Here is a 27492-nt window from a genome sequence, read left to right as displayed (position 1 = left end):
TGCTGGGATTACAGGCATGCTCTACTGAGCCTGGTTTACAGGTGGTTTTTGGTTTGGTTTTGGTTTTTTTGGTACCAGGGATTGAACCCAGAGTCTTTTTTATTCCTGAGCCATATCCTCAGCCCTTTTTATTTTTAACTTTGAGGCAGTCTTGCTAGATTGCTGAGGATGGTCTTAAACTTTTGATCCTCCTGCTTCAGCCTCTCAAGTCTCTAGGATTACAGATTTGTGCTACTGTGCCCAGATTCTATTTAGATATTTAGCCCATTTTTTAATAGGGTTATTTGTTTTGTTTTGCTATTGAGTTTGAGTTCCCTATTTATTCTGGATGTTAACCCTTGTCAAGCATGTTTATAAATATGTTCTTCTATTCTGTAGGCTGTTTCTTTGTTGATTATATTCTTTCCTGTACAGAAGCCCTTTAGATTATTAGAGTTGTATTTGTCAATTTTTTGTTTTTGTTGCCTGTACATTTTAAATTATATTTTTAAAAAAATCATTACCCAGGCCACTGTCCTGAAGTATTTCCCTTGTGTTTTTTTCCTAGTAGTTTTATAGTTTGAGGTTTTACATCATCTATTTTCAGTTGATTTTTATTACTGGTGAGAAATGTGGTCTACTTCCATTCTTCTGCTTGTGAATATCCCCATTTATTAAAGAGATCTTTCTTTCCCTACATGTGTTCTTGGCTCCTACAACAAAAATTAGTTGTAAGGTGAGGGAGTGTTTTGGCTCTGTATTCTTACACATTGGTTTGTGCATCTTTTGTTTGTTTTAAATGTCAGTACTATACTGTTTGATTCTGTATGCTTTGAGGTATATTTTGAGGTCTGTACTGTGATAGCTCCAGCTTTTTTTTTTTTTGGCTCAGGATTGCTTTGGCTAGTCAGTCTTCTGCAATTTCATATGAATTTTATGATTTTTTCTAATTCTATGAAAAATGGCATTGATATTTTCATGGGAGTTCAATTGAATTTGTAGATCACTTTCAGTTATATAAGCTTTTTTTAACAATATTGTCAATCCATATGTAGGATATTTTTCTATTTATTTATCCTCTTCAGTTTATTTCATCAGTTTTGTATAATTTTCATTATTGAGATCTTTCACTTCTTTAGTTGAATTTATCCCTGGGGTTTTGTTTGGTTTTTAAAAGTTTGGGGGTTTCTTTCCTCCTTCCTTCTTTCCTTCACTGGGGATTGAACCCAGGGACTAAGGGGCACTTGACATTGAACTATATCCCAGTCCTTTTTATTTTTTATTTTGAGATAGGGTCTCACTAAGTTGCTGAGGCTGGTCTCAAATCCTCTTGCCTCAGACCTCCAAGTCACTGTGATTAAAGGTATGTGCCAATATACCCCGCTTTGGGCTTTTTTTGTTATTGTTGGAATTGAACCCAGAGTCTTTTTATTGCTGAGCCTTATCCTCAGCCCTTTTTATTTTTAATAAAAAGGGTGGTGGTGGTGGTAGTGGGTTTTTGTTTGTTTGGGGTAGCTATTATAAATGGGATTATTCTTTTAATTTTTCAAATAACTGAATGTTAGAGGATAGAAATGTTTGTGATTTTTTTGTGTTGGTTTTGTATCCTACAGCGTTATTGAATTTATTAGTTCCAACAGTTTTTTAGTGGAGTCTTTTAAGTTTTGTCACCTGAAAACAAGGACAGTTTGACTTCCTACTTTTCCATTTGGGATGTCCTCCCTCCCTCCCTCCCTCCCTCTCTCCTTTCTTTCTTGTACTAGGGATCGAACCCAGGTGTACTTTACCACTGAGTGGTATCCCCAATCCTTTTCATTTTTTATTTTGAGTCCTCACTGAGTTGCTGAGGCTGACCTTGAAGTTGAATCTTCTTCCCATAGCCTCCCAAGCTAATGGGATTACAGGCATGACACTGTGCCCAGTGCCCTTTATTTTTCTCTTGCCTAATCAATCTGTCTAGGATTTCCAGTACCATGTTCAATAAAAGTCATGAAAATGGACACCCTTGTCTTGTTCCACATCTTAGGAATAAGTTTTTAATTTTTCTCTATTCAATATGATACCAGCTGTGGGTTGTCATATGTGGCCTTTACTGTGTTGAGGTATATTCCTTCTATACCTGCTATGGTCTTTTGATCTTGAATGCCCCCCAAGGATCCATGTGTTGAAGGCTTGGTCCCCAACCAGTGATTTTTTGTTTTGTTTTTGTACTAGGGATTGAACTTTAAACTGAAGGGCACTTTACCCCTGAACTGCATCCCCAGTCCTATTTGTGTGTCTGTCTGTCTGTATATACTAAGGATTGAACCTAGGAGTACTTTACCAATGAGTTACATCCCCAGACCTTTTTCTTTTTTAATTTTGATAAAGGTCTCACTAGGTTGTTGAGGTTTGCCTCAAATTTGCAATCCTCCTTCCTTGGCCTCCTGAGTTGCTGGGAGTAGAGGTATGCATCCCCACGCCGGCCTCAGCCAGCATTATTGAGAGGTGGTAGAACCTTGAGAAGATGTGGAAGGAAGTTTGGTCACTGAGGTTGTGCCCATGAAAGGGATACTGACGTCTTGGTCCCTTCTATTCCTTTCTCTATGCTTCCCAGTGGCCACCATGAGAACTGTTTCCTCTGCCACACATTCCTGCCATTATGTATTGTCTTGCCACAGGCTCAAAAGCAATGGAACTAATCAAACATGAACTGAAATTTCCAAAACTAAGCCACAGTAAATCTTTCCTCATTTTAAGTGATGATATAGTATTTGTCACCATAATGGAAAGCTAACACAGTATCTAATTTGTTGATACCATAAAGGGATGTTGAATTTTATCAAATGTTTTTCTGTATCTCTTGCTTGATTCTGAAAGTATCACATTTATTCAAACATCCTTGCATCGAGGGGATGAATCCTGGTTGATACTAATAAATAATCTTTTTAATGCAGCTTTGAATTGTTGGTACTTTTTGTTGATGTTTTTGCCTATATGTCCATCAGGGATATTGGCCTGTATTTTTTTTTTTTTTGTCAAGTCCTTATCTGGTTTTGATACCAGGATAACACTGACCTCATAGAAAGAGTTTGGAAGGATTTCTTACTCTTTAATTTTTTTTAATAGAATAATTGATACTAATTCCTCTTTAAATGTTTTATAGAATTCTGAGCTTTTCTTTGCTAGAGATTTTTGTTGTTGTACCAGGGATTTGAAAGGGTGCTTAACCATTGAGCCACATCCACAGATCTCTTTTTTTTTTTTTTTTCCCTTTCCCCTGAGTTGGCTTTGAATTCGCAATCCTACCTTTTTTGAGGACTTAATTTTGGTAGTTTTTAATGTGTTAAGGAATTTATCCATTTCTTACAGGTTTTCCAATTTGTTTATAATAACTTCTATTGATCTTTTATATTGTTGTGGTATCAGTTGTAATGTCTTCATTTTCATATCTGATCCTATTTATTTTGAATCTTCTCTCTATTATTCTTAGTCTAGCTAAAGATTTGTCAACTGTGTTTATTTTTTGAAAAAAATATTTTTGTTTCATTGATTTTTTTGTACTTTTTTGTCTCTATTTTGTTGATTTCTATTCTTATCTTTATTTCTATACTTCTGCTAATTTGGGTTTGGAGTTCTTGTTTTTCTAGTTGCTTAAGATACATTGTTCAGGGGCTGGGGTTGTGGCTCAGTGGTAGAGCACTTGCCTCAAATGCATGAGGCATTAGGTTCGATCCTCAGCACCACATAAAAATAAATAAAGATTGCATCCATATACAACTAAAAAAATTTATAAAAAAATACATTGTTCAGTTGTTAACTTGAAAGATTTTTTCTTTTTTAATTTAAGCATTTGTTACTTATGAACTTCTCTTTTAGAACTGTGTTAGCTATAGTCCAGACATTTTGATGTATTGTGTTTCTATTTTCATTTGTGTCAGGAAATTTATATTTATATTTAATTTATTTTTTTTAAATATATTTTAGTTGTAGATGGACACAATACCTTTATTTATCTATCTTTATGTGGTGCTGAGGATTGAACCCAGGACCTCACACATGCTAGGCTAGCACTCCACTACTGAGCCACAACCCTAATCCCTATATTTAATTTCTTTAATGACTCTTGTTGTTCAGGAGCATGTTGTTTAATCTCCATGTATTTATATTGTTTCCAGAGTCATTGACTTTCAGTTTCATTCTTTTGTGTTCAGAAAAAAAAAAAAAAAAAAAAACTTGCATATTCTTTTTTGTTGTTGTTGTTAAGACTTGTTTAATTGCCTAACACATGAGCTCTCCTGCAGTTGAAAAGAATATGTATTGCATAACTATTGGATACAATGTTCTATAAATATCTATTAAGTCTCTTTGGTCTAACATATAGTTTACTTATTTATTTATTTATTTTATATGGTGGTGAGGATTGAACCCAGGGCCTTGCACATGCTAGATGAGCACTCTATCGCTGAGCCACAACTCCAGCCCCAAACATATAGTTTAAATCCCATGTTTCTTTGTTAATTTTCTTTCTGGATGATCTATTCACTGATGTAAGCAGGGTGTTGAGCCCCCCTACTGTTACTTTGTACTGCAGTCTGTCCCTTAAGATTTGTTAATGTTTGTTTTACATATTTAGGTGCTCCAGTGTTAGGTGCTTATATTTTATAATTGTTTTTATTTTCTTGTTATATTGGCTCTTTTATCATTGTTTGCCTGTTTCTATAGTTTTTTACTTTAAAGTCTATTTTCTCTGAAAGAAATACAACTACTCTTGATCCTTTTTGGTTTCCATTTCCTTGGACTATCTTTTCTCTCCATTCCCTTTTGGTCTGTGTATGTCCTTACTAAAGAAACAAATATCTCTTTTAGGTGGCATAGTTGGATCTTTGTTTTTAAATCTGTTCTGTCACTTTGTGCCATTTAGTTGGAGAATTTTAATCCATTCACATCCAAACTAATTATTGATAGGTAAGGACTTCCTGCTTCCATTTTGTTGCTTATTGCTTGATTTATAGTTGTTTTGTAGACCCTTTGTTCTTTTCCTTTTTTTTATCACTTGATTTTTCGCTTTTTAATTTTAGTGTACTACTTATATGTTTTAGTTTGGAGGTTACAATGGGGCTTATTAGAAACATAGTTATAACACATTATTTGAACAAATGTCTACTTGACATTGATCACAGAAACAAAGGAAAAACTGTATATTATAACTCCTTTTCTCCCCACATTTTGAATTTTTAATATTTTCAGTTTACATCTTTTTATATTGCCTATCCATTGACATTCTGTGATTATTATTTTCATTTTTATTTTTTGTCTTTTTATCTTCCTATGTGGGGTATAAGTGGTTTATTCCTTGGGATTGTGGTATTACACAGTTTTTTAAAAATTTTATGTGAATGTTTACTATTACCTATGAATTTTATATTTTCATAAGCTTTGTGTTACATATTAATGCTCCTTTCAGTTTTAAGTACTTCCTTAAGCATTACTCATAAGACAGGTCTGATGTTAATGAATTTCCTCAGCTTTTGTTTGTCTGGGAATGTCTTTATCTCTCTTATATTTCTAAAGGATAGCTTTGTCAGTATTCTTGGTTGACTTTTTTTCCTCAAGTACTTTGAATATATCATCCATTCTCCTGGCCTACAGGATTTCTGCTGAGAAATCTGTTGTTATTTGTGTTGAGAATCCTTTATAAGTAATGTATGTCTTTCCTCTTGCTGCTCTTAAAATTTTGATAGTTTAATTATTATGTGTCTTGGTGAACTCCTCTCTGGATTGTATTCAGTTAGCAATCTCTGTGCTTCCTGTACCTGGATGTTGGCTTCTTTCCTCAAATTAGGGAAATTGTCATCTAATATTTCCTTAAGTATGCTTTCTGGCCCTATTTTTTCTTCATCTACTTTAATTCCTGTTTTTGTAAGTTTGGTCTCTTGATGGTGTCTCATAATTCCCATAAACTTTTTTCATTATTTATAGTTCTTTTTTCTTTCTTTTTGTTCCTATGATTGAGTAATTTCAAATATTCTGCCTTCAAGCTCACTGATTCTTGAGTTTGATCAAGCTGGCTAGTAAAGTTTTCTTTTCTTTTTCCCTGTACGGGGGATTTAGCCCACGAGTGCTCTACCACTGATCTATATGACCAGTCTTTTTAAAATTTTGAGATGAGTTTTGGTAAGTTGTCTAGACTTCTTCGAAATTGCAATCCTCCTGCCTCAGCCCCCCCCCCACAAGTAGCAGGGGGGTGCTGAGCTATCACATGCTGGCTTGTTGAAGCTCCCTATTGCATTTTTAAGTTTGGCCATTGTATTCATTTTAGGATTTGTATTTGGTTTTTAAAAATTGTTTTTATTTCTTTGCCAAATTTCTCATTCTGTTAATGTATTGTTTTCCAAATTTCATTCAATTTCTTATCTATAAAGTCTTGGAATTCACTCCACTTTTAAAAGAGAATTATTCTGAATTCTTTTTCTGACATTTCATAAGTCTTACCTTCTTTTTTTAAAAAATTTTTTAGTTGTTTATAGACCTTTATTTTATTTATTTATATGGAGTGCTGAGAATGAACCCAGTGCCTCACACACCTCGGGCCAGTGCGCTACTGCTGAGCCACAATCTTACCTCCTATAAAAGGACCACTGTTTGAGCTTTGGAGAGTCTTTTGGTGGTATCATGATTTCCTATGTCTTTGTAATCCTGTGTCCTTACATTGCTTTTTACAGATTTTTCAGAGTTAAACACCTTCTCTAGCTTTTTCTAGCTTTGTAAGTGATAGAATTTTGCTGTTTATACCAACCTCTAATCTGGCTCGGCCAGATAGTAATGTCCCTTGGGCTGTCAGAGCTCTCCTTCAGGTTCTTGATGTATCTGGGCTGCTGCTGTGAATTCAGGTGTAGCAATGGCTTTGTTTGGCTGTTTCACAAGACAGCTGATTGTGATATGCAATTAAGTTGAGCTGCTGAGTGTGTGCTGCAATTGCCACTCATCTGGTGGCTCACAGGGTATATTTCTTAGTACTTTTGTGATCTTCTTCCTCCTTCAGAGTCTTCAGTGGTGCTTGAGGCTTTGGGAGCACAGTTGAAGTTCCTCGGTGGGTAAGAACTAGCACAGTGAACAATGTTGATATTCATAACAGTCTTATTCCACCCAGAGGTATGCAGGTGGACTTTAGGACTGCTTAAATTATCAGCTCAATGAAGACTGGTGCATATTGTTATTCTCAGCTTTGGTCTTACTACACTCTGGTCAGGATCAGGTAGTCTTTTTGTTTTTATTAGTATATTATGATTATACATAATAGTGGGATTCATGATGACATATTTGAACATAATGTAATTTGATCAATTTCATTCCCCTTTCTTTTCCCTCTCCACCCACTTGAACTACTTTTTTTATGTATTTATTTTTTTTTATTGGTTGTTCACAACATTACATAGCTCTTGACATATCATATTACATACATTAGATTGAAGTGGGTTATGAACTCCCAATTTTTACCCCAAATGCAGATTGCAGAATCACATCAGTTACACATCCACATTTTTACATAATGCCCTATTAGTAATTGTTGTATTCTGCTACCTTTCCTATCCTCTACTATCCCCCCTCCCCTCCCCTCCCACCTTCTCTCTCTATCCCATCTACTGTAATTCATTTCTCTCCTTGTTTATTTTCCCATTCCCCTCAAAACCTCTTATATGTAATTTTGTATAGCAATGAGGGTCTCCCTTCATTTCCATGCATTTTCCCTTTTCTCTCCATTTACCTCACATCTCATGTCTCTGTTTAAAGTTAATCTTTTTTTTCCTGCTCTTCCTCCCTACTCTGTTCATAGTTGCTCTCATTATATCAAAGAGGACATTTGGTATTTGTTTTTTAGGGCTTGGCTAGCTTCGCTTAGCATAATCTGCTCTAGTGCCATCCATTTCCCACCAAATTCTATGATTTTGTCATTTTTTAATGCAGAGTAATACTCCATTGTGTATAAATGCCACATTTTTTTTATCCATTCGTCTATTGAAGGGCATCTAGGTTGGTTCCACAGTCTTGCTATTGTGAATTGTGCTGCTATGAACATCGATGTAGCAGTGTCCCTGTAGCATGCTCTTTTTAGGTCTTTAGGGAAGAGACCGAGAAGGGGGATAGCTAGGTCAAATGGTGGTTCCATTCCCAGCTTTCCAAGAAATCTCCATACTGCTTTCCAAATTGGCTGCACCAATTTGCAGTCCCACCAACAATGTACAAGTGTACCCTTTTCCCCACATCCTCGCCAGCACTTATTGTTGTTTGACTTCATAATGGCTGCCAATCTTACTGGAGTGAGATGGTATCTTAGGGTGGTTTTGATTCGCATTTCTCTGACTGCTAGAGATGGTGAGCATTTTTTCATGTACTTGTTGATTGATTGTATATCCTCCTCTGAGAAGTGTCTGTTCAGGTCCTTGGCCCATTTGTTGATTGGGTTATTTGTTATCTTATTGTCTAATTTTTTTGAGTTCTTTGTATATTCTGGATATTAGGGCTCTATCTGAAGTGTGAGGAATAAAAATTTGTTCCCAGGATGTAGGCTCCCTATTTACCTCTCTTATTGTTTCTCTTGCTGAGAAAAAACTTTTTAGTTTAAGTAAAGTCCCATATGTTGATTCTTGTTATTAACTCTTGTGCTATGGGTGTCCTATTAAGGAATTTGGAGCCTGACCCCACAATATGTAGATCAGAGCCAACTTTTTCTTCTATCAGACGCAGAGTCTCTGATTTAATATCTAGCTCCTTGATCCACTTTGAGTTAACTTTTGTGCATGGCGAGAGGAGGGGATTCAGTTTCATTTTGTTGCATATGGATTTCCAGTTTTCCCAACACCATTTGTTGAAGATGCTATCCTTCCTCCATTGCATGCTTTCAGCCCCTTTATCAAATATTGAACTACTTTAATATACAATTAGTACATTATATATTATCAGTTTATTGTGGTATATTCATACATGGATGTAGCATAATTTTGTAGATTTCATTTCTCAGTATATGCATATGTTCTTTCCTCTCTCCCTCTATATCCCCTTCCTCTAATCTATTGGTCTCCCTCTGGTTTTGTGAGATCCTTTTTTTTTTTCCTGGTACCAGGGATTGAACCCAGGGCACTTAGCCACTGAGCTACATCCCCAGCACTTTCCATTTTTTTATTTTGAGACAGGATCTCGCCATGTTGCTTAGGGCATCACTAAGTTACTGAGGCTGGCTTTGAACTTGCAATTCTTCTGCCTCAGCTTCCCAAGGCCCTGGGATTACAAGTGTGCACCAAAAGGCCCTGGGATTACAGGTGTGTACCACTGTTCCCAGCTATGAGATCTTTTTTTAAATTCCTTTTCTTTTTTTTTCTCTCTAGCTTCTACTGGAGATAGTCTTTATAGTCACAAGGGAGTGCTATTTAATCTTCCAAGTGTGACCTATTAGCTTTCAGAATTTGCTAGGGAGTCTTCTCCCTTCCTGAAGGACCCCAGGTTATGAAGTGATGTTAGATTAGAAGGCAGGCTACCTGGAGATTCTAGCCAAGTAGCAATTCCAACCTCTTCTGGAAGTGACCAGATTAGCTTTTCCAGTGGGCTATTGTTAGCTGGTCAAACAAAACTGCTGACAGGCATGCTGTGCTTTCACAAAAAATTGTATGTGTTCTCTGTAGGCTCCATCTTCTTTCTTTCTTCCTATCTGTCCTTGTATGGTCTAGCACATTCAGTTTTTTTTTCCTAGGTTCTGGGTGAGTTGAGAATCAAACAGATTTTCTAAAAAGCTTCTAGAATGCCAAGGAAGTTGCATGTTTGCTATCCCTATTCTCTTTTCCCTGTCATGAGGCTGTGGACCCTGAGGATTTTTCTCTGTGTGACAGTGTGTCACCTTGAAGGAGCAGTGACATAACTAAGTAAGACCCTTTTTCTTATCATATCACTGCAGATTTTTATTCAGTCCCGTGCAGCACACAGGTGGCTCAGTCTTTCATTCACACTTTGTGGGTTTTACCAAGGTATTTTCCTTGGGTAGTTACTCCTCCACAAGGATTTATCCTTATTCCTCCTCAAGGAGTAAGGTGAAGGCTGGGCTCTCCTACTCAGCTATCTTGGTGATGTAAGCTCCAGTATTTTCTTATCAGTAAAAGGAATTATTCTCCTAATTTTTTTCCTATTCATTGTTTCTGCATAGAAACAGAGCTTTATTTGTGTGTGTTGATTTTATAGGCTCCATTTTTGCAAAATACATTTATTTGCCTTTTTGGCTTCTTTAGGGTTTTCTTTAGGTTTAAGATCAGGTTATCTATAAAAAGAATTTTTACTTCCTCCCTTCCAATTTGAATTTCCTGATGTCTTTGACTACTACTTCCAATATGTTGTGGCATAGAAGTGACAAAAATGAATATCCTTGTCTTGTTCCTAGTCTTACAAGAGAAGCTTTCAGTCTTTACTACTGAGTATGGCATTCATTGTAAGTTTTTCATATGTGGTCTTTATAATATTAAGGTAGTTTCTTTTTTCTAGCTTTTTGGGTAATTTTATCATGAAAAGGTGTTGAACATCAATTGATAACAACCAAGTAGGGTTTTCTGTTTATGTCTGTTAATGTGCATATCAATTCAAGCATATATATAGAACCATCCTTGCAGTCCAGGAATAAATCCCACTTGGTCATAGAGTATAATCCTTTCATTGTGTTGCTGAATTTGGTCTGCAAGTTTCTTTTTTATATATTTATTTTTTAGTTATAGGTGGACACAGTATCTTTGTATTTATGGTGCTGAGGATCGAACCCAGTGCCTCACACATGCTAGGTAAGCGCTGTACCTCTGAGCCACAATCCCAGCCCTGCTAGTTTTTTTATGCTTTTTTTTTTTTTTAAGATGGTGCACACCTGTAATCCCAGCAATTCAGGAGGCTGAAGCAGAAGGATTGCAAATTCAAGACCAGCCTTAGCAATTTAGGGAGACTCCAGTAATTTAGCAAATGCTGCCTCAAAAGGACTGGGATATGACTCAGTGTTTTGTTGTTGTTGTTTTTGTACCGGGGATTAAACTCAAGGGCACTAAACCACTGAGCCATATCCCCAGCCCCATTTTGTATATTATTTAGAGACAGGGTCTCACTGAGTTGCTCAGTGTCTCACCATTGCTGAGGCTGGCTTTAAACTCACGATCCTCCTGCCTCAGCCTTCTGAGCCTCTGGGATTATAGGCATGTGCCACTTTGCCTGGCTCCTATGGAATTTTAACAGGTGGGACGTATGAGGAAGTCCTTAAGTCATTGAAGATAAAGGGGATGTGGAAGTCTGGCACACACCTGTGATCCCAGCTACTCAGGAGGCTGAGGCAGGAAGACTACAAGGTCAAGGCCAGCCTCAGCAATTCAGTGAGACTGTGTCTCAAAATAAAAAGGGCTCAGGGTGTAACTCAGCAGTAGAGTATCCTTGAGTTGAATCCCCAGTACTGCCAAAAAAAAAAAAAAAAAGCAAAACCAAAAAAATCAGAGGATTACAGAACCCCAAACCTATTTTCTACCCATCCTCTGCCCGTCCCATTCGAGATATGACTATTCACTCCCACTATGATGTGCAGCCCTCACCAAAGACCCAAATACAGTAGAGCCTCCCAATCTTGGGCTTGAACCTCCATAATTGTTGACCAAAATAAACCCTCTTTATTTCATAAGTAGCCTTTGTCAGGTATTTCATTATAGCATGAAGCTAATATAATAATGATGCCATCTGGCACAAGGCTTTTATTTCTGGGGAAATTTTTGATTACTGATTCTCTCTTTGTTAGTCTGTTCATATTTTGTAATTCTTTATGAGTGAGTCTTGATAGGTTATGTTTCTAGGAATTTGTCAACTTCATTAGTAATAGTCTCATAATCCTTTTTATTTCTGTAAAATTGGTAGTAAGTGCTCATTTTCTTTCTGATTTTAGTAATTTGATACTTCTCTTTTTTTAGAAGAGCTAGATTTGTCACTTTTAATTTTTAGAATCATATTTTTAGTTCATTTTCTCTGTTATTTGCTCTTTTATTTTTCTCTTTCCTTTTTTTTTTGTTTGTTTTATTTTTGTTTTGTGTGGGGCTAGGGATTAAAACGAGGGCTTCACACTTAAGCACTCTACCAGTTGGCTACATCTCCAGCCTTTAAAAAATATATTTATTTTGAAACAGGACCTCACTAAGTTGTCCACACTACCCTCAAACTTGTAATCCTCCTGTGTCAGCCTCATGATTAGTTGGGATTGCAGGTGTGTTCCACCATGACTGGCAGTTCTTCATTTTATCTCTGCTTTGTAATCTTTATTTCCCTCCTCCTACCATCTTTGAGTTTAGTTTGTTCTTTTTGTAGTTCTTTATAGAATATAAAGTTTAGATTGTGCTTTTCAAAGTTTTTTTTTTTTTTTTGCAAGGTACTGGGAGTTGAACAGAGTGGAACTCTATCACTGAATTACATCCTAACCCTTTTTATTTTCTTTTTGAGAATGGATCTCCCTAAATTGCCAACCCTCAAATTTGTGGTTCCTCAGCCTCTTCAGTAGCTGGGATTACAGGCATGTGCCATCAGGACCAATTTGAAAGCTCTTTTTAATTTAATTTTTAATTATTTTTTATGATTCTGGGGATTGAATCCAGGGCCATGCACATGCTAGGTAAGGCAGTGTACTTTGAACTATATCCTTAGACTTTGAAAATATAATTATTTATAGCTATAAATGTCCATCTCAAAACTATGAATATTTTGTGTTTTTACTTCATTTGTTTCAGCATTATTTCCTAATTTCCCGTGGAATTTCTTCTTTTACCCATTGAGGTTTAGAAGCATATTCTGTAATATTTACATATCTGTGGTGGTCTTCCTGTTTAATTGTTTCTAGTTTCATTAGTAATAATCAGAAAAGATTTTTGTATGATTTTAATCTTTTAAGTATAGTAAGACTTGTGATATAGCCTAACAGAATCTATCTTGGAAAATGTTACACGTACACTTAAAAATGTGTTTCTCATCCAGGTGCAATGGCACATCCTTATAATCCCAGCAACACAGTAGGTTGAAGCAAGAGGAGACCAACCTCTGCAACTTAGGCTCCGTCTCAAAATTAAAAATGAACAGGGGGCTTGGGAATAAAGCTCAATTGGTAGAGTGCATGCCTCACGTACACAAGGCCCTGGGTTCAATCCCCAGCAACACAAAATAAATAAATAAATAAATAATGAACAGGACTGGGGATGTAGCTTAGTGGTAGAGTTTGAAAGGAAGGAAGGAAGGAAGGAGTTTCTCCTATTGCTGGATGAAGTGTTCTGAATATCTGTTAGGTCCAATTGGTTTACATCTTTGCTGAAATGATCTATTTCTTTACTGATTCTGTTTGGATTTTTTTATGCATTATTGAAGTTGGGGTATTGAAGTCTCCAATTATTATTATTTGTCTATAATCTGCCAGTTTATGAAAAGAAAATAAGTTTATAATTCTGTAATCTTTCTTTATATATTTAGGGTTCTGATGTTTGGGGTGTGTATGTTTATAATTGTAATATTAAAGTATGTTTTGTCTGATGTTAGTATACATAACCCAGCTCTTTTGGTTACTCTCTGAATGAGATATCTTTCTGTCTTCACTTTCAACCTACGTGTGTCTTTAGATCTAAAATGAGTTTCTAGCTGTGTGGGGGAACACACCTGTAATCCCAGCAATTTGGGAGGCTGAGGCAGGAGGATTGCAAATTTGAAGCCAGCCTGGGCAGTTGTGAGACCCTGTCTAAAAAAGGACCAAGGATATGTAGCTCAGTGGTCAAGTGCCTCCAGGTTCAATCCCCAGTACCAAATAACTAACTGGTTATTTGCAACAGTATACACTTGTGTCATGGTTTTTAAAAAAAAAAAGAGAGAGAGAGAGAGAATTTTTTAATATTTATTTTTTAGTTTTTTGGCGGACACACATCTTTGTTTGTATGTAGTGCTGAGGATTGAACCCGGGCCGCCCGCATGCCAGGCGAGCGCACTACCGCTTGAGCCATATTCCCAGCCCATTGTGTCATGGTTTTTACACTTAAAATCTATAACTTTTGATTGGGAAGTCATTCTAGTTACATTTAAAGTAATAACTAATAACAATTTTTGCTGTTTTACTTGTTTTCTGATTTATAGCTTTTTATTGTCTTTAATTTCCTCCATCACTGCCTGCCTTGTGTTTACTTGATTTTTTTTTTTTTTGGTAGTGATGCATTTTAATTGCCTTCTCACTTCTTTTTGTGCGTATTATATAGTTTCTTGTGGTTACCCATTAGAATATATATAAATACTATTATTAACCATATATTTTGAGTTGATAGCTTCACTTGCATAGAAAAATTCTGCTTTGTATGTTCACTCCCTTTATTTATTCTTTTATGTTGTAAATTATGTATTTATGTATTAGGAACCTATCAACATAGTTCTGTTCACTTTTATTCTTTTTTTTTCTGTTCTTCAGACAGTATTTTTTTAATTGTCCTATCTTCAAGTTTGCTGATTAAATCTATATAGTGAATTTTTTTGTTCTTCAGTAATTGTACTTTTTAGAACAGAATTTTGGTTTGGATTCTTTTTATACTCTATTATCATTTTATTATTGTGTCATTTTCCTCTCTAGTTCTTTGTTTATGGTTTCCTTTAATGCTTCAAGCATATTTAAGACATTTGTTTCAGATTTGAGTCCAGTAACTGTTCTTTTTTTTTTAACCTTTATTTTATTTATTTATTTATTTTTATGTGATGCTGAGGATCAAACCCAGTGCCTCATGCATGCTAGGCAAGCACTCTACCACTGAGCCCATTGTCTCCTCTTCTTTACAAATAGTTTTCACCACTCTGTTTTCTTCCTTTGAATGGGCCTTATTTTTATGGTTGTTCCATTGTATGTCTAGTGATGTTTTTGTTGAAATTTGGGCATTTGAAAAAATAGCTACCTCTCCCAATCTTTGCTCCCACCTAGTCCTTCTCCCCTAAGATCTCAGGCAAAACATACCAGTTCTCCAAGTAACATCGAACAGGCTAGACCTTTACAAAAAGGTCTGCTGTCCTCCCTCCAGTCGGCTTCTATATTGAGATGATGATCAAAGGAAAGTAAAAATGCCACAGAATTTCCTACCATTTTGAATGTGACTTTTTCTTAATTAGGCATTCTCTTGGTTGCTGTAGACCTTTGACTGTTTTCTAGAGTTCCTGTTAGATTATTTTAGCCAGTTTTTGTTTTTTGGGTTGTTTTTGTTGTTGTTTTATATTTTTTTTAGTTGTCAGTGGAACTTGACTTTACTTATTTATATGTGGTGCTGAGAATCAAATCCAGTGCCTCACACATGCTAGGCACAACTCCAGCCCTTTTTGTTGTTTTTATTTTCCATATTTCCTTGGGGTAATGAGGGCTTCCTAGTATACCATTTTGCTGATGTCATTCCATGTGCATGAATTTTTAGAAACATACTGTAATTTAGCTAAATGATCATTTTTCCTCTAAGAAAATTACTTAAAAAGATTAGATATACAATTACCAAAAGGTTTTTGAAATATCTCTTTACCTTCTAAGCCTTTATTAGATAGATTCTGTTTGGTGCTGGCCAACTGTTTTGTTAGGGGCCAGATTTGATTTGGGGGGAAATAATGAGAAGTTATTTTATGTTTAATGAATGAAATGATTGATAGGTTAAGCACTACAATTTTCAATGATCTTTTTAGCCACAATAAGATAATTATACCATAAGTACAGACGTGGGTTTGAGTAATGAGTTATAAGTAATGAAGAATTAACTATATAATCTTCCTGATTATTTTTGGACATTATAGTTGATTGATAACTAAATTCTACTTTGGTGATATCTGTTTTAAAGCTGTATTTTATATTCATGTAATTTGTATCTTTTGTTGGAAATTTTTAAATGTGCGGAATATCCTTGTGAAAAGTGAGTATAGATAATCTTTGTAAGGGCCCAACAGACTACAGGATAGATTCAGTGAGGATTTCTCTTAGTGTTAGGTAGAGGGTCCTAGAGTTTCTTATATCTCTAATTCTGTGACAGATCCATTTGTGACATAATAATTATATTCTTTTAAAAACCCTCCTTTTTTTCTCTACATGTCCATATTGTTCAACTAGAATACATTTCAGTTGATTTAAGTCCCTTATTTGATCATGCTATTATATTGTTTTATCAATAAAATTACCCTTTTAGACACTGTTCAGTTATTATATGCCTCATTTAACCATGTTATTTTATTTAAATTCATCACCTAGTGAAATTACCCTTTCAAATGCTGTTTAGTCTTTATAAAATTCACTTTTAATTTTTATGAAATATTGTGAAATAACTCTGGTGTCTTAAATGAAGGAAAAAGAACTGGTGTGAAGAACTTGTAAGAAGTACAGATGATTATTTATCAAATTTAATAATGGCTAAAAGCTACATTGAAGAGAAAAAAAATGATTTGGATGCAGCTATGAAGATAGCAAAAGAGTTAAAATCAGCACCTTCTCTGAGGACATACTGTGACCTGAATCAGGTAATTTTAATAATTTAGAATCTGAATTAGTTCTGTGCAACTTACTTTACATGCTTTGGAATATGGTGTTTAAGATTTAAATTTGTTTTCCTGATTATCCTAGCCTATACAGATGCTCCTCAATTTATGATGGGATTATTTACAATGGGGTTACATCCTAATAAACTCATCCTAAATTGAAAATATGAATCATAAGTCAAAAATGTTTTTAAATTAACCTGACTGAACAGTGCAGCTAAACAACACAGTACACTATAGAATGTTGATTGTTTATTCTCATCACTGCGGGACTTTCTGTCACTGCCCCACATTGTGAGAGAGAATCTGATCACATATTGTTAGCCTAGGGAAAAGATCCAAATTTTAAAAATCAAAGTATGGTTTTTATTGAATGTATATTGTCTTTCACACTAAAGTTGAAAATTCACAAGTCAAACTGTCCAAAGTCAAGGACCGTCTATATTGTCATGGATTTAGAATTCTTAGATATTTGAACTCTTAAGATAAACAATTAACCTTTTATTTTTTTAGCATTTTATTATTATTTTTTAATCACTTAGGAAAATAGGACAATAAGGTCTTCATAGCAAATGATCTGAGAGCAAGTTAGCATAACACTGAGATGCAAGTCAAGGTTTGTGTTAACTTTCTGTCACTATGATAATAACTGAGTTAATCAAACTTATAAAGAAAAAAGTTGTATTTTGGCTCAGAGTTCTGAAGATTTAAGTCCATGATTGGTTGGTGTCATTGCTTTTGGACCTATGGTGGCAGATCACCATGAGAACACATGGCAAATCAAAACCTTACTCATTGCATGGCCAGGAAGGAAAAGAGAGAAAGCGGTTAAGCTGTTTCCTTTGACTGCACACCCCCAATGACCTAAAATCTCCCTTTAGGTTCTCCTTACTAGTGCTACACTGGGGATCAATCCTTTATCACATGGACCTTTGGGAGACACTTAAGGTCAAAACTGTAGCGAGATTTCTAGGACACCTGAATAAAAAATAAGAATAAATAGGATAAGTAAACTAAATGAAACTCTATTTTCTTTTCATAAACATTATAGGGATGGATGTACTCTTAAATTTTTTTTAGTTGTAGATGGACACAATACTTTTATTTACGCTCTACCACTAAGCTACACCCTCAGCCCAGATTGTAGTCTTATCTTAAAATTTATCTAAAAATCATATTAATTTTTTTCCCTTAATTCTCCCAGAATGTGTAAGTCAGGAGACAAGTTGCATCAGCTATCTTCTGTCATCTAATCTTGTGCCTAGGGGGCAGAATTGGACAAAAATAGAAACATCTTCTTTTAAGATATTTTGACAGAAAAAGATTCACCATATATCCTCTTTGCTGATTTCTGCATCATTCTCTAAGGGTATAGATCCTGCTCTATCAATCTTTGAGTCATCACGTCTCATTTCCCATATATAATCAAATATTTTGACTCAATTGAGGTATAGAATAGAAGCCATTTGTTTACCTGCCTCCAACGTCTCTAACTTTAAAAGAAAGTTGAAGAGTTTGCCACCATCTAATTTGGCCTGGCCCTTCCTCCAGCTATAATTCTGAAAACAACAATAGTAATTTCCTGTGTGTTACACATGAGGCATTAGGTGGTGAAAAAAGTGATAAAATTTGGTCTTTCCTCTTAGTTTAGTTAGGAAGATGAAGGAAAGAAGAGAGAGAGAATGTTTGAAAATAACAACACAAATACAAAACAAGTCTGAGCAGAAATTGTATAGCTGTATCCCATTTATTAGCCAGCATCTGGTATTGTTATCTTTTAGTAAATACTTTCAAAAAAATTTAAATTTCTTTAGGGTAGAAGTGAAAAACATTTTCTTGCATTCTTTCCTTCAAGTGCCCAAAATCAAGCCTTGAATACATTTAAGAAATAACTAAGTTTTCCTTCTAAAATCTTACTCTTTAAGCAGTATTTGTGACAAAAGAAAGTTCACACATAAATAACAACACTTCTTTTTTGATTGTAGATTATCCGGACTTTGAAGTTAACATCTGAGAGTGAATTGTCACAAGTTAGTTCTTTAAAACCAAGGAATCCTCCCAGGTGAATAAGTCATGGTTCAGGAGACTATAATAAGTGTAAAAATGCATTAGAGACTGAATTTACCAAAATAGCAAATAATTATAATTTGAAATTTTGGGTCAGAATATGATTCCCAAGTTAGCAACCAAATTAAAATAATTATAACTTTAAATATTAAAACATTATTTAAATGTTATTTTTTTCCTTTTTTGTGGTACTGGGGATTGAACCCCCTGAGGTATTCTAGGTAAGCACTCTACCACTGAGCTACATCCCTAGCCCATTTTTATTTTATCTTGAGATAGTGCTTCCATAAATTGCAGACTGGCTTCAAACTTGTGATCCTCCTACCTCAGCCTTCTGAGTAGCTGAGATTATAGGCATGTGCCACTACACTTTGGTGTTTTAGTCAGCTTTTTTGTTGCTGTGACTAAAAGATCTAACTAGAACAATTTTAAGGGGAGAAAAGTTTATTTTAGGGCTCACAATTTCTGAGGTCTCAGTCCGTAAGCATAAGTTCCATTCCTCGGGGTTTGGGGTTTGGGGTGAGGCAGGACATCATGGTAGAAGAGTATGGCAGAGGGAAAGAGCTCACATGATGATCAGAAAGCAGAGAGAGAGGGCGACTCCACTAGCCAGCTACAAAATATAGACCCTAAAAGTACGTCCCACAATGCCTACCTCCTCCAGCAACATCCTTAATCTACCACCCAATTAATCCCATCAGGGGATTGATTCACTGATTGGGTTAAGGCTTTCCTAACCCAATCATTTCTCCTCTAAACTTTCTTACTTTGTCTCACACATGGGCTTTTGGGGAACACCTCACATCTAAACCCTAACACTTGACTTGAGTGTTTTCTTTGAAATTAGTTATTTTAATGTCAGCAATGGACTTCTGTTTAGGAAACGTAATAAACTTGGAAGAGATCATTTATTTATATGCTAATGTTTTATTTTAGGTTGAATATGAATTGTAGTGAGATTATGTGCATGTTCAACAATATGGGAAAGTTTGACTTTGAGGACTCAACAAAGTAAGTATTTTTTAAGAATGGCAACATGTCATTACTGTCTAATAGTACCTGTGTTATCTAAGAGGAAAATTGATGTTTAGAGTAGTATGATTTTAAAAAGCTGCAAAATAAAGAGCTAAGATAGTTTCTACAATTAACTTATATGTATAATATTTTTTAAAGACCTAGACCTAGAAAGGATCAGTATTCAATGATATATGTGTTTAAGTTTTATTTGTAAGATTCATTATTAATGTCAGTAAGCATTGAACATTGATTTTTGTGCTAGGTGCTAACATCCCAAATATTGAGATAAATGTTGGATAAATTATAGTGCATAAAGCAGACATGTAAAAGATCAAATTGTGATTTCTTTGACAGTGTATGCAAAAGCTAGTGGGTTGCAAAGGAAGGGGTAACAGAGGACTTAGAGATTTTATTTTCTCTTATCTGTGGAAAAAAAATGAACAGCAAGTAGAAATGACAAAAGGAGGTAAACATAAAAGAAGAAATCCTACTTTGAGACAAGTGCACACAATTTCATTCTATATATCCCCAGATACATAGGAACTGAATTCTAAGGACTTTGTATGCTATATGATAGCATTTGAACTTTATTTTTCAGATCTCTGCATACATAGCGTGATTGCCACTAACCATATGAGCTACTTAAATTTAAGCATAAATTAATTAAAACTATAAACTCAGTTCCTTGGTTGTACAAGCCAGATTCTAAGTGTTTGCTGGCCACATGTACTAATGGTTACCTGTCTTCACCCATTCATGCTGAAATTACAAAATACTTGAGAGTAGGTAATTTATAAAGAATAGAAATTTATTTTCTCATATTTATGGAGGCTAGGAAGTTCAAACTCAAGGCACTGGTCGATTTAGACTCTAGTTCAGAGTCTTGGGGGGCTGGGATTATGGCTCAGCAGTAGAGTGCTTGCCTCACATGTGTGAGGCCCTGGGATTGATCCTCAGCACCACATAAAAATAAATAAATAAATAAATAAAATTAAGGTATTGTGTCCAACTACAACTAAAAAAAATAAATATTAAACAAAAGAGAGAGCGTCTTGGTCTCTGCCTCCAAGATGGTACCTTTTTTTTTTCTTTTTTTTTTTATTGGTTGTTCAAAACATTACAAAGCTCTTGACGTATCGTATTTCATACATTAGATTCAAGTTGGCTATAAACTCCCAATTTTACCCCAAATACAGATTGCAGAATCACGTCAGTTACACATCCACATTTTTACGTAATGCCCTATTAGTAACTATTGTATTCTGCTACCTTTCCTATCCTCTATTATCCCCCCTCCCCTCCCCTCCCATCTTCTCTCTCTACCCCATCTATTGTAATTCATTATCTCCTTGTTTATTTTCCCATTCCCCTCACAACCTCTTATGTGTAATTTTGTATAACAATGAGGGTCTCCCTCCATTACCATGCAATTTCCCTTTTCTCTCCCTTTCCCTCCCACCTAATGTATCTGTTTAATGTTGATCTTGTCTTCCTGCTCTTCCTCCCTGCTCTGTTCTTAGTTGTTATCATTATATCAAAGAAGACATTTGGTATTTGTTTTTTAGGGATTGGCTAGCTTCACTAAGCATAATCTGCTCTAGTGCCATCCATTTCCCTGCAAATTCCATGATTTTGTCATTTTTTAGTGCTGCATAATACTCCATGGTGTATAAATGCCACATTTTTTTATCCATTCATCTATTGAAGGGCATCTGGGTTTGTTCCACAGTCTAGCAATTGTGAATTGTACTGCTATGAACATCGATGTGGCAGTATCCCTGTAGTACGCTCTTTTAAGGTCTTCAAGGAATAGTCCGAGAAGGGCAATAACTGGGTCAAATGGTGGTTCCATTCCCAGCTTTCCCAGGAATCTCCATACTGCTTTCCAAATTGGCTGCACCAATTTGCAGTCCCACCAGCAATGTACAAGAGTACCCTTTTCCCCACATCCTTGCCAGCACTTGTTGTTGTTTGATATCATAGTGGCTGCCAATCTTACTGGAGTGAGATGGTATCTTAGGGTGGTTTTGATTCGCATTTCTCTGACTGCTAGAGATGGTGAGCATTTTTTCATGTACTTGTTGATTGATTGTATATCCTCCTCTGAGAAGTGTCTGTTCAGGTCTTTGGCCCATTTGTTGATTGGGTTATTTATTTTCTTATTATTTAATTTTTTGAGTTCTTTGTATACTCTGGATATTAAGGCTCTATCTGAAGTGTGAGGAGTAAAGATTTGTTCCCAGGATGTAGGCTCCCTATTTACCTCTCTTATTGTTTCTCTTGCTGAGAAAAACTTTTCAGTTTAAGTAAGTCCCATTTGTTGATTCTTGTTATTAACTCTTGTGCTATGGGTGTCCTATTGTGAGCCTGACCCCACAATATGTAGATCAGAGCCAACTTTTTCTTCTATTAGACGCAGAGTCTCTGGTTTGATATCTAGCTCCTTGATCCACTTTGAGTTAACTTTTGTGCATGGCGAGAGGAGGGGATTCAGTTTCATTTTGTTGCATATGGATTTCCAGTTTTCCCAACACCATTTGTTGAAGATGCTATCCTTCCTCCATTGCATGCTTTTAGCTCCTTTATCAAATATAAGATAGTTGTAGCTTTGTGGATTAGTCTCAAGTGTCCTCTATTCTGTACCATTGGTCCACCCGCCTGTTTTGGTACCAGTTACCAAAACAGGCGGGTGGACCATGCTGTTTTTGTTACTATTGCTCTGTAATATAGTTTGGATTCTGGTATCACTATACCGCCTGATTCACACTTCCTGCTTAGAATTGCTTTTGCTATTCTGGGTATTTTATTTTTCCATATGAATTTCATGATTGCTTTCTCTATTTCTACAAGAAATGCCGTTGGGATTTTGATTGGCATTGCATTAAACCTACAGAGAATTTTTGGTAATATTGCCATTTTGATGATGTTTGTTCTGCCTATCCATGAACAGTATATATTTTTCCATCTTCTAAGATCTTCTTCTACTTCTCTTTTTAGGGTTTTGTAGTTTTCATTGTATAAATCTTTCACCTCTTTTGTTAGGTTGATTCCCAAGTATTTTTTTTTTTGAGGATATTGTGAATGGAGTGTTTTTCCTCATTTCTGTTTCAGAAGTTTTGTCGCTGATATACAGAAATGCCTTTGATTTATGCGTGTTGATTTTATATCCTGCCACTTTGCTGAATTCATTTATTAGTTCTAGTAGTTTTTTTTGTAGACCCTTTTGGGTCTTCTAGGTATAGAATCATGTCATCTGCAAATAGTGATAATTTAAGTTCTTCTTTTCCTATTTTTATGCCTTTAATTTGTCTAATTGCTGTGGCCAGTGTTTCGAGAACTATATTGAATAGAAGTGGTGAGAGAGGGCATCCCTGTCTTGTTCCAGGTTTTAGGGGGAATGCCTTCAATTTTTCTCCATTGAGAATGATGCTAGCCTGAGTCTTGGCATAGATAACTTTTAGAATGTCGAGGAAAGTTCCTGTTATCCCTAGTTTTTCTAGTGTTTTGAACATAAAGGGATGCTGCACTTTGTCGAATGCTTTTTCTGTGTCTATTGAGATGATCATATGGTTCTTATCTTTAAGTCTATTGATGTGGTGAATAACATTTATTGATTTCTGTATATTGAACCATCCTTGCATCCCAGGGATGAATCCTACTTGATCATGGTGCACAATTTTTTTGATGTGCCTTTGTATCTGATTCACCAGAATTTTATTGAGGATTTTTGCATCTAGGTTCATCAGCGATATTGGTCTGTAGTTTTCTTTCTTTGAGGTGTCTTTGTCTGGTTTTGGAATCAGGGTGATGTTGGCCTCATAGAATGAATTTGGCAGAGCTCCCTCTTTTTCTATTTCCTGAAATAACTTGAAAAGTATTGGTATTAATTCTTCATTAAAGGTTTTGTAAAACTCCGCTGTATACCCATCCGGTCCTGGGCATTTCTTGGTTGGAAGTTTTTTGATTGCTTCTTCTATTTCATCTATTGATATTGGTCTGTTTAAGTTGTGAGTATCCTCCTGACTCAGTCTGGGAAAATCATATGACTTACGGAATTTATCGATGTCTTCACTATCTTCTGTTTTATTGGAATATAGGTTTTCAAAATAATTTCTAATTGTATTCTTTATTTCTGTAGCATCTGTTGTGATATTGCCTTTTTCATCCCGTATGTTAGTAATTTGAGTTCTCTCTCTCCATCTCTTCATTAGCATGGCTAAGGGTCTGTCGATCTTATTTATTTTTTCAAAGAACCAACTTTTAGTTTTGTTAATTTTTCCAGTAGTTTCTTTTGTTTCAATTTCGTTGATTTCCGCTCTGATTTTAATTATTTCTTGCCTTCTGCTACATTTGCTGTTGTTTTGCTCTTTTCTAGGGCTTTGAGATGAAGTGTGAGCTCATTTATTTGTTGGTTTTTTCCTTTTTTTTGAGGACTGACCTCCAGGCGATGAATTTCCCTCTTAAGACTGCTTTCATTGTGTCCCATAGATTCCGATATGTTGTGTCTGTATTTTCATTTATCTCTAAGAATTTTTTGATTTCCTCCTTTATGTCTTCTGTAACCCATTGATCAGTCAGTAACATATTGTTCATTTTCCATGTGATGTAGGATTTTTCCTTCCTTCTTTTATCATTGATTTCCAGTTTCATTCCATTATGATCAGATAAAATGCATGGTATTATCTCCACCCCTGTATATTTACTGAGGGTTGCCCTATGGCATAATATATGGCCTATTTTTGAGAAGGATCCATGTGCTGCTGAGAAAAAAGTATATCCACTTGATGTTGGTTGATATATTCTATATATGTCGGTTAAGTCTAGGTTGTTGATTGTGATATTGAGTTCTATAGTTTCTTTATTCAACTTTTGTTTGGAGGATCTGTCCAATGGTGACAGAGATGTGTTGAAGTCACCATAATTATTGTGTTGTGGTCTGATTCTTGAACTTGAGGAGAATTTGTTTTGTGAACGCCGCAGCACCATTATTTGGTGCATAAATATTGATAATTGTTATGTCTTGTTGGTGAATGGTTCCTTTTAACAGTATATAATGTCCTTCCTTGTCCCTTTTGATTAATTTAGTCTTGAAGTCGATTTTATTCGATATGAGGATGGCCGCCCCTGCTTGCTTACGAGGACCGTGTGCGTGGTATATTTTTTCCCAACCTTTCACCTTCAGCCTGTGTATGTCTTTTCCAATCAGATGTGTCTCCTGGAGGCAGCATATTGTTGGATTTGTTTTTTTAATCCATGTTACCAGCCTATGTCGCTTTATTGGAGAGTTTAAGCCATTAACGTTTAGAGTTACTATTGATGTATGGTTTGTACTTCCAGCCATGTTTGATTATTTATCTTCTTTTAGTTTGTTTCTCCATGGTTAGCTTTCCCCCCGCCCTCTGTCTTTATAGAGGCACTTCCCACTGATGGTTTTGGTTATTGTTTTTCATTTCTTCCTCGTAGAGTGTTTTGCTCAAAATGCTTTGCAATGCTGGTTTTCTGGCTGCAAATTCTTTTAGCTTTTATTTATCATGAAAGATTATTATTTCGTTGTTGTATCTGAAGCTTAATTTTGCTGGATACAGAATTCTTGGTTGGCATCCATTGTCTTTCAGTGTTTGAAATACATTGTTCCAGGATCTTCTCGCTTTCAGCGTCTGTGATGAAAAATCCATTGTTAACCTTATTGGTTTACCCCTGAATGTGATCTGCCACCTTTCTCTTGTAGCTTTTAATATTTTCTCTTTGTTGTGTATATTGGATATCTTTATAACAATGTGTCTTGGCGTTGGTCTACTGTGATTTTGTGTGCTCAGTGTCCTTTATGCATCTACAATTTGTATATCCATTTCCTTTTTTATTTCTGGAAAGTTTTCTATAATTATTTCATTCAGCAGGTTACTCATTCCCCTGGTTTGAATCTCTGTACCTTCCTCTATCCCGATGACTCGTAGATTTGGTTTTTTTATGTTATCCCATATCTCTTGGATGTTTTTCTCATGATTTTTACCAGCCTATCTGAGTTGGCTAGGCTCTTTTCAAGATGATATATTTTGTCTTCATTATCTGACGTTCTGGCTTCTACTTGCTCCACTCTGTTAGTGATACTCTCAATTGAGTTTTTAATTTGGTTTATTGTTTCCTTCATTTCTAGAATTATTGTTTGTTTTTTTTTTATACTCTCTATCTCCTAATAAAGATGCTTAACTTCTTTTATCTGTTTATGTAATTCATTTTCAATGTGTTCTTTCACTGTTTGGATTTGCTGTCTCATATCCTCTTTAAGGTTCCATTCCATCTGTCTAAGGTTTTCCTTGAGTTCTTTATGTGACCATTTTTCTGCTGACTCTAGGTCCTCCTGAATATTTAGGCTGTCCTTCATTGTTTGTAGTCCTTTTCTTCCTTGCTTTTTTATGCTGCTCATGTTACTTCTTGTTCTGTTTGACTGCTGAGTTACTGTTTACTCTTATAAATTTATTTGATGCTTGGGGGGAAAGATATTAGAAGAGCAGGGAAGAAGTCACTAAAGAGAATGAGAGTAGGCAGGTAGAATTCAAGGAAGGGGGAATAAGAAAATTGAAAAGAAATGAAAAGACAAAAGAAACAAAAACAAACAAACAAATTAGAAATTATAGAAAGAAAAGAAATTTTTTTTACAAAAATAATAATGATAATAAAAAATGAAAATTAAAATTAAAAAAATAATAATAAAATAAAAAATTTAAAAAAAAATTAAAAACATTAAAAAAGTTAAAGAACAACAAAAACAAAATTGAAAATGAAAGAAAAAAGGAAAGAAAAAAAAGAAAAAGGAAAAAAAATGATAATAATAATAAATGTAGTCCTAGAATCCGATTAACTTCTCTTCCAGTAGGTGGAGCTGTGCCCACTGGGTCAATCTTCTCCTCTCAATAGGTGGAGACCAATCACTGTGCAGCAGCTCTTCCTCCCAGACTGGGCGGGTCTCCAATCCTGAGTGCCTAGGGCCTTCTCTTGTGGTTCCTCAAGCCAGGCTGTGCTCACCTGTGATGCTCACCACAATACTGGCTACATGCCAGGTCTGCTGTTCCTGGGAGCCCTGTTTTCATGAATGCCTGGGCTCACTCTCCCTATTTGCCTCCCTCAGACCCTAAGTTTGTAGAGCTTGGGGCTGAGAACCCCCAGTGAATTTGCTTGCCCTCCGGTAGCCACGCCCCCAGTAGCTGGTGCAAGGGACCTCAGCTGTCAGCACTGGTGGGAGTGGTAGCAGGGAGTTCCGTGCCGCGAGTCCCGCACCCCTCCTGATTCCCTCGGTCTGGCTATCATGCTCACAGGAGAGCTGAGAGGGGCCCTTAAGGTTTCCCCCGCTGTGTGGAGAGAGATGGCTAGGGGATTACACACCTGTCTCGCTGGTTTCAATGCAGTTATCTCCTCTACCGGTGACGTCAGTTCTCTGCCAAGGTGGTATCCCATGGAAATTGTAACCATTCGTTCCCTTTGCCGGGTGACCAATGCAACGGGTGGGTCCTGACTGTCTCTCCCAATCCCCGTTTCAAACCTGTGGCCACTGCCTGTGAAGGCTCAGTTGGCTTTTGCCTCTAAGTTCAGAAGGGCCCACCAGTTATTTCAGCGGGATCGTTAGTGCTGAGTCACGAGAAGCAGGCGAACCGGAGCTTGAATGCATCCGATCCGGGCTCAGTGTGTGTTTTCTGATGGGCCCAGACTGCACGCCCCAGATCCACGTCAGCTCAGCATTGCCTAGTGATCCTGAGCAAACAGCCTTTAGATAATTTACGGCTCCCTATGCCCAGCAGTTGAAGAGGTCAGAGACTTGATCTCTCCGTGCCTGCTACCATGTTAGATCTCCTCAATGATATTCATGTTACCCTTGCAGCTTCCTGGCAT

The 27492-nt window shown here is 36.0% G+C and overlaps 1 protein-coding gene across 4 annotated transcripts in view; it reads left to right on the top strand.

Annotated features, from left to right (window-relative positions):
* Rnf17 (ring finger protein 17) overlaps nucleotides 1–27492 on the top strand; it is a 123083-nt gene that overhangs the window by 18238 nt on the left and 77353 nt on the right. For all 4 annotated transcript variants that reach the window (XM_078015734.1, XM_078015733.1, XM_078015732.1 and 1 more), the window contains exons 7-9: nucleotides 16335–16506; nucleotides 18510–18586; nucleotides 19528–19602. In XM_078015734.1, coding sequence (XP_077871860.1) covers nucleotides 16335–16506; nucleotides 18510–18586; nucleotides 19528–19602 — 324 coding nt within the window. The remainder of the gene's footprint in view (nucleotides 1–16334; nucleotides 16507–18509; nucleotides 18587–19527; nucleotides 19603–27492) is intronic.

The sequence above is a fragment of the Ictidomys tridecemlineatus genome, chromosome 6 (genome assembly GCF_052094955.1).
Source record: "Ictidomys tridecemlineatus isolate mIctTri1 chromosome 6, mIctTri1.hap1, whole genome shotgun sequence".
NCBI classification, from domain to species: Eukaryota; Metazoa; Chordata; class Mammalia; order Rodentia; family Sciuridae; genus Ictidomys; species Ictidomys tridecemlineatus.
This window is presented reverse-complemented; position numbering and strand designations above follow the sequence as displayed.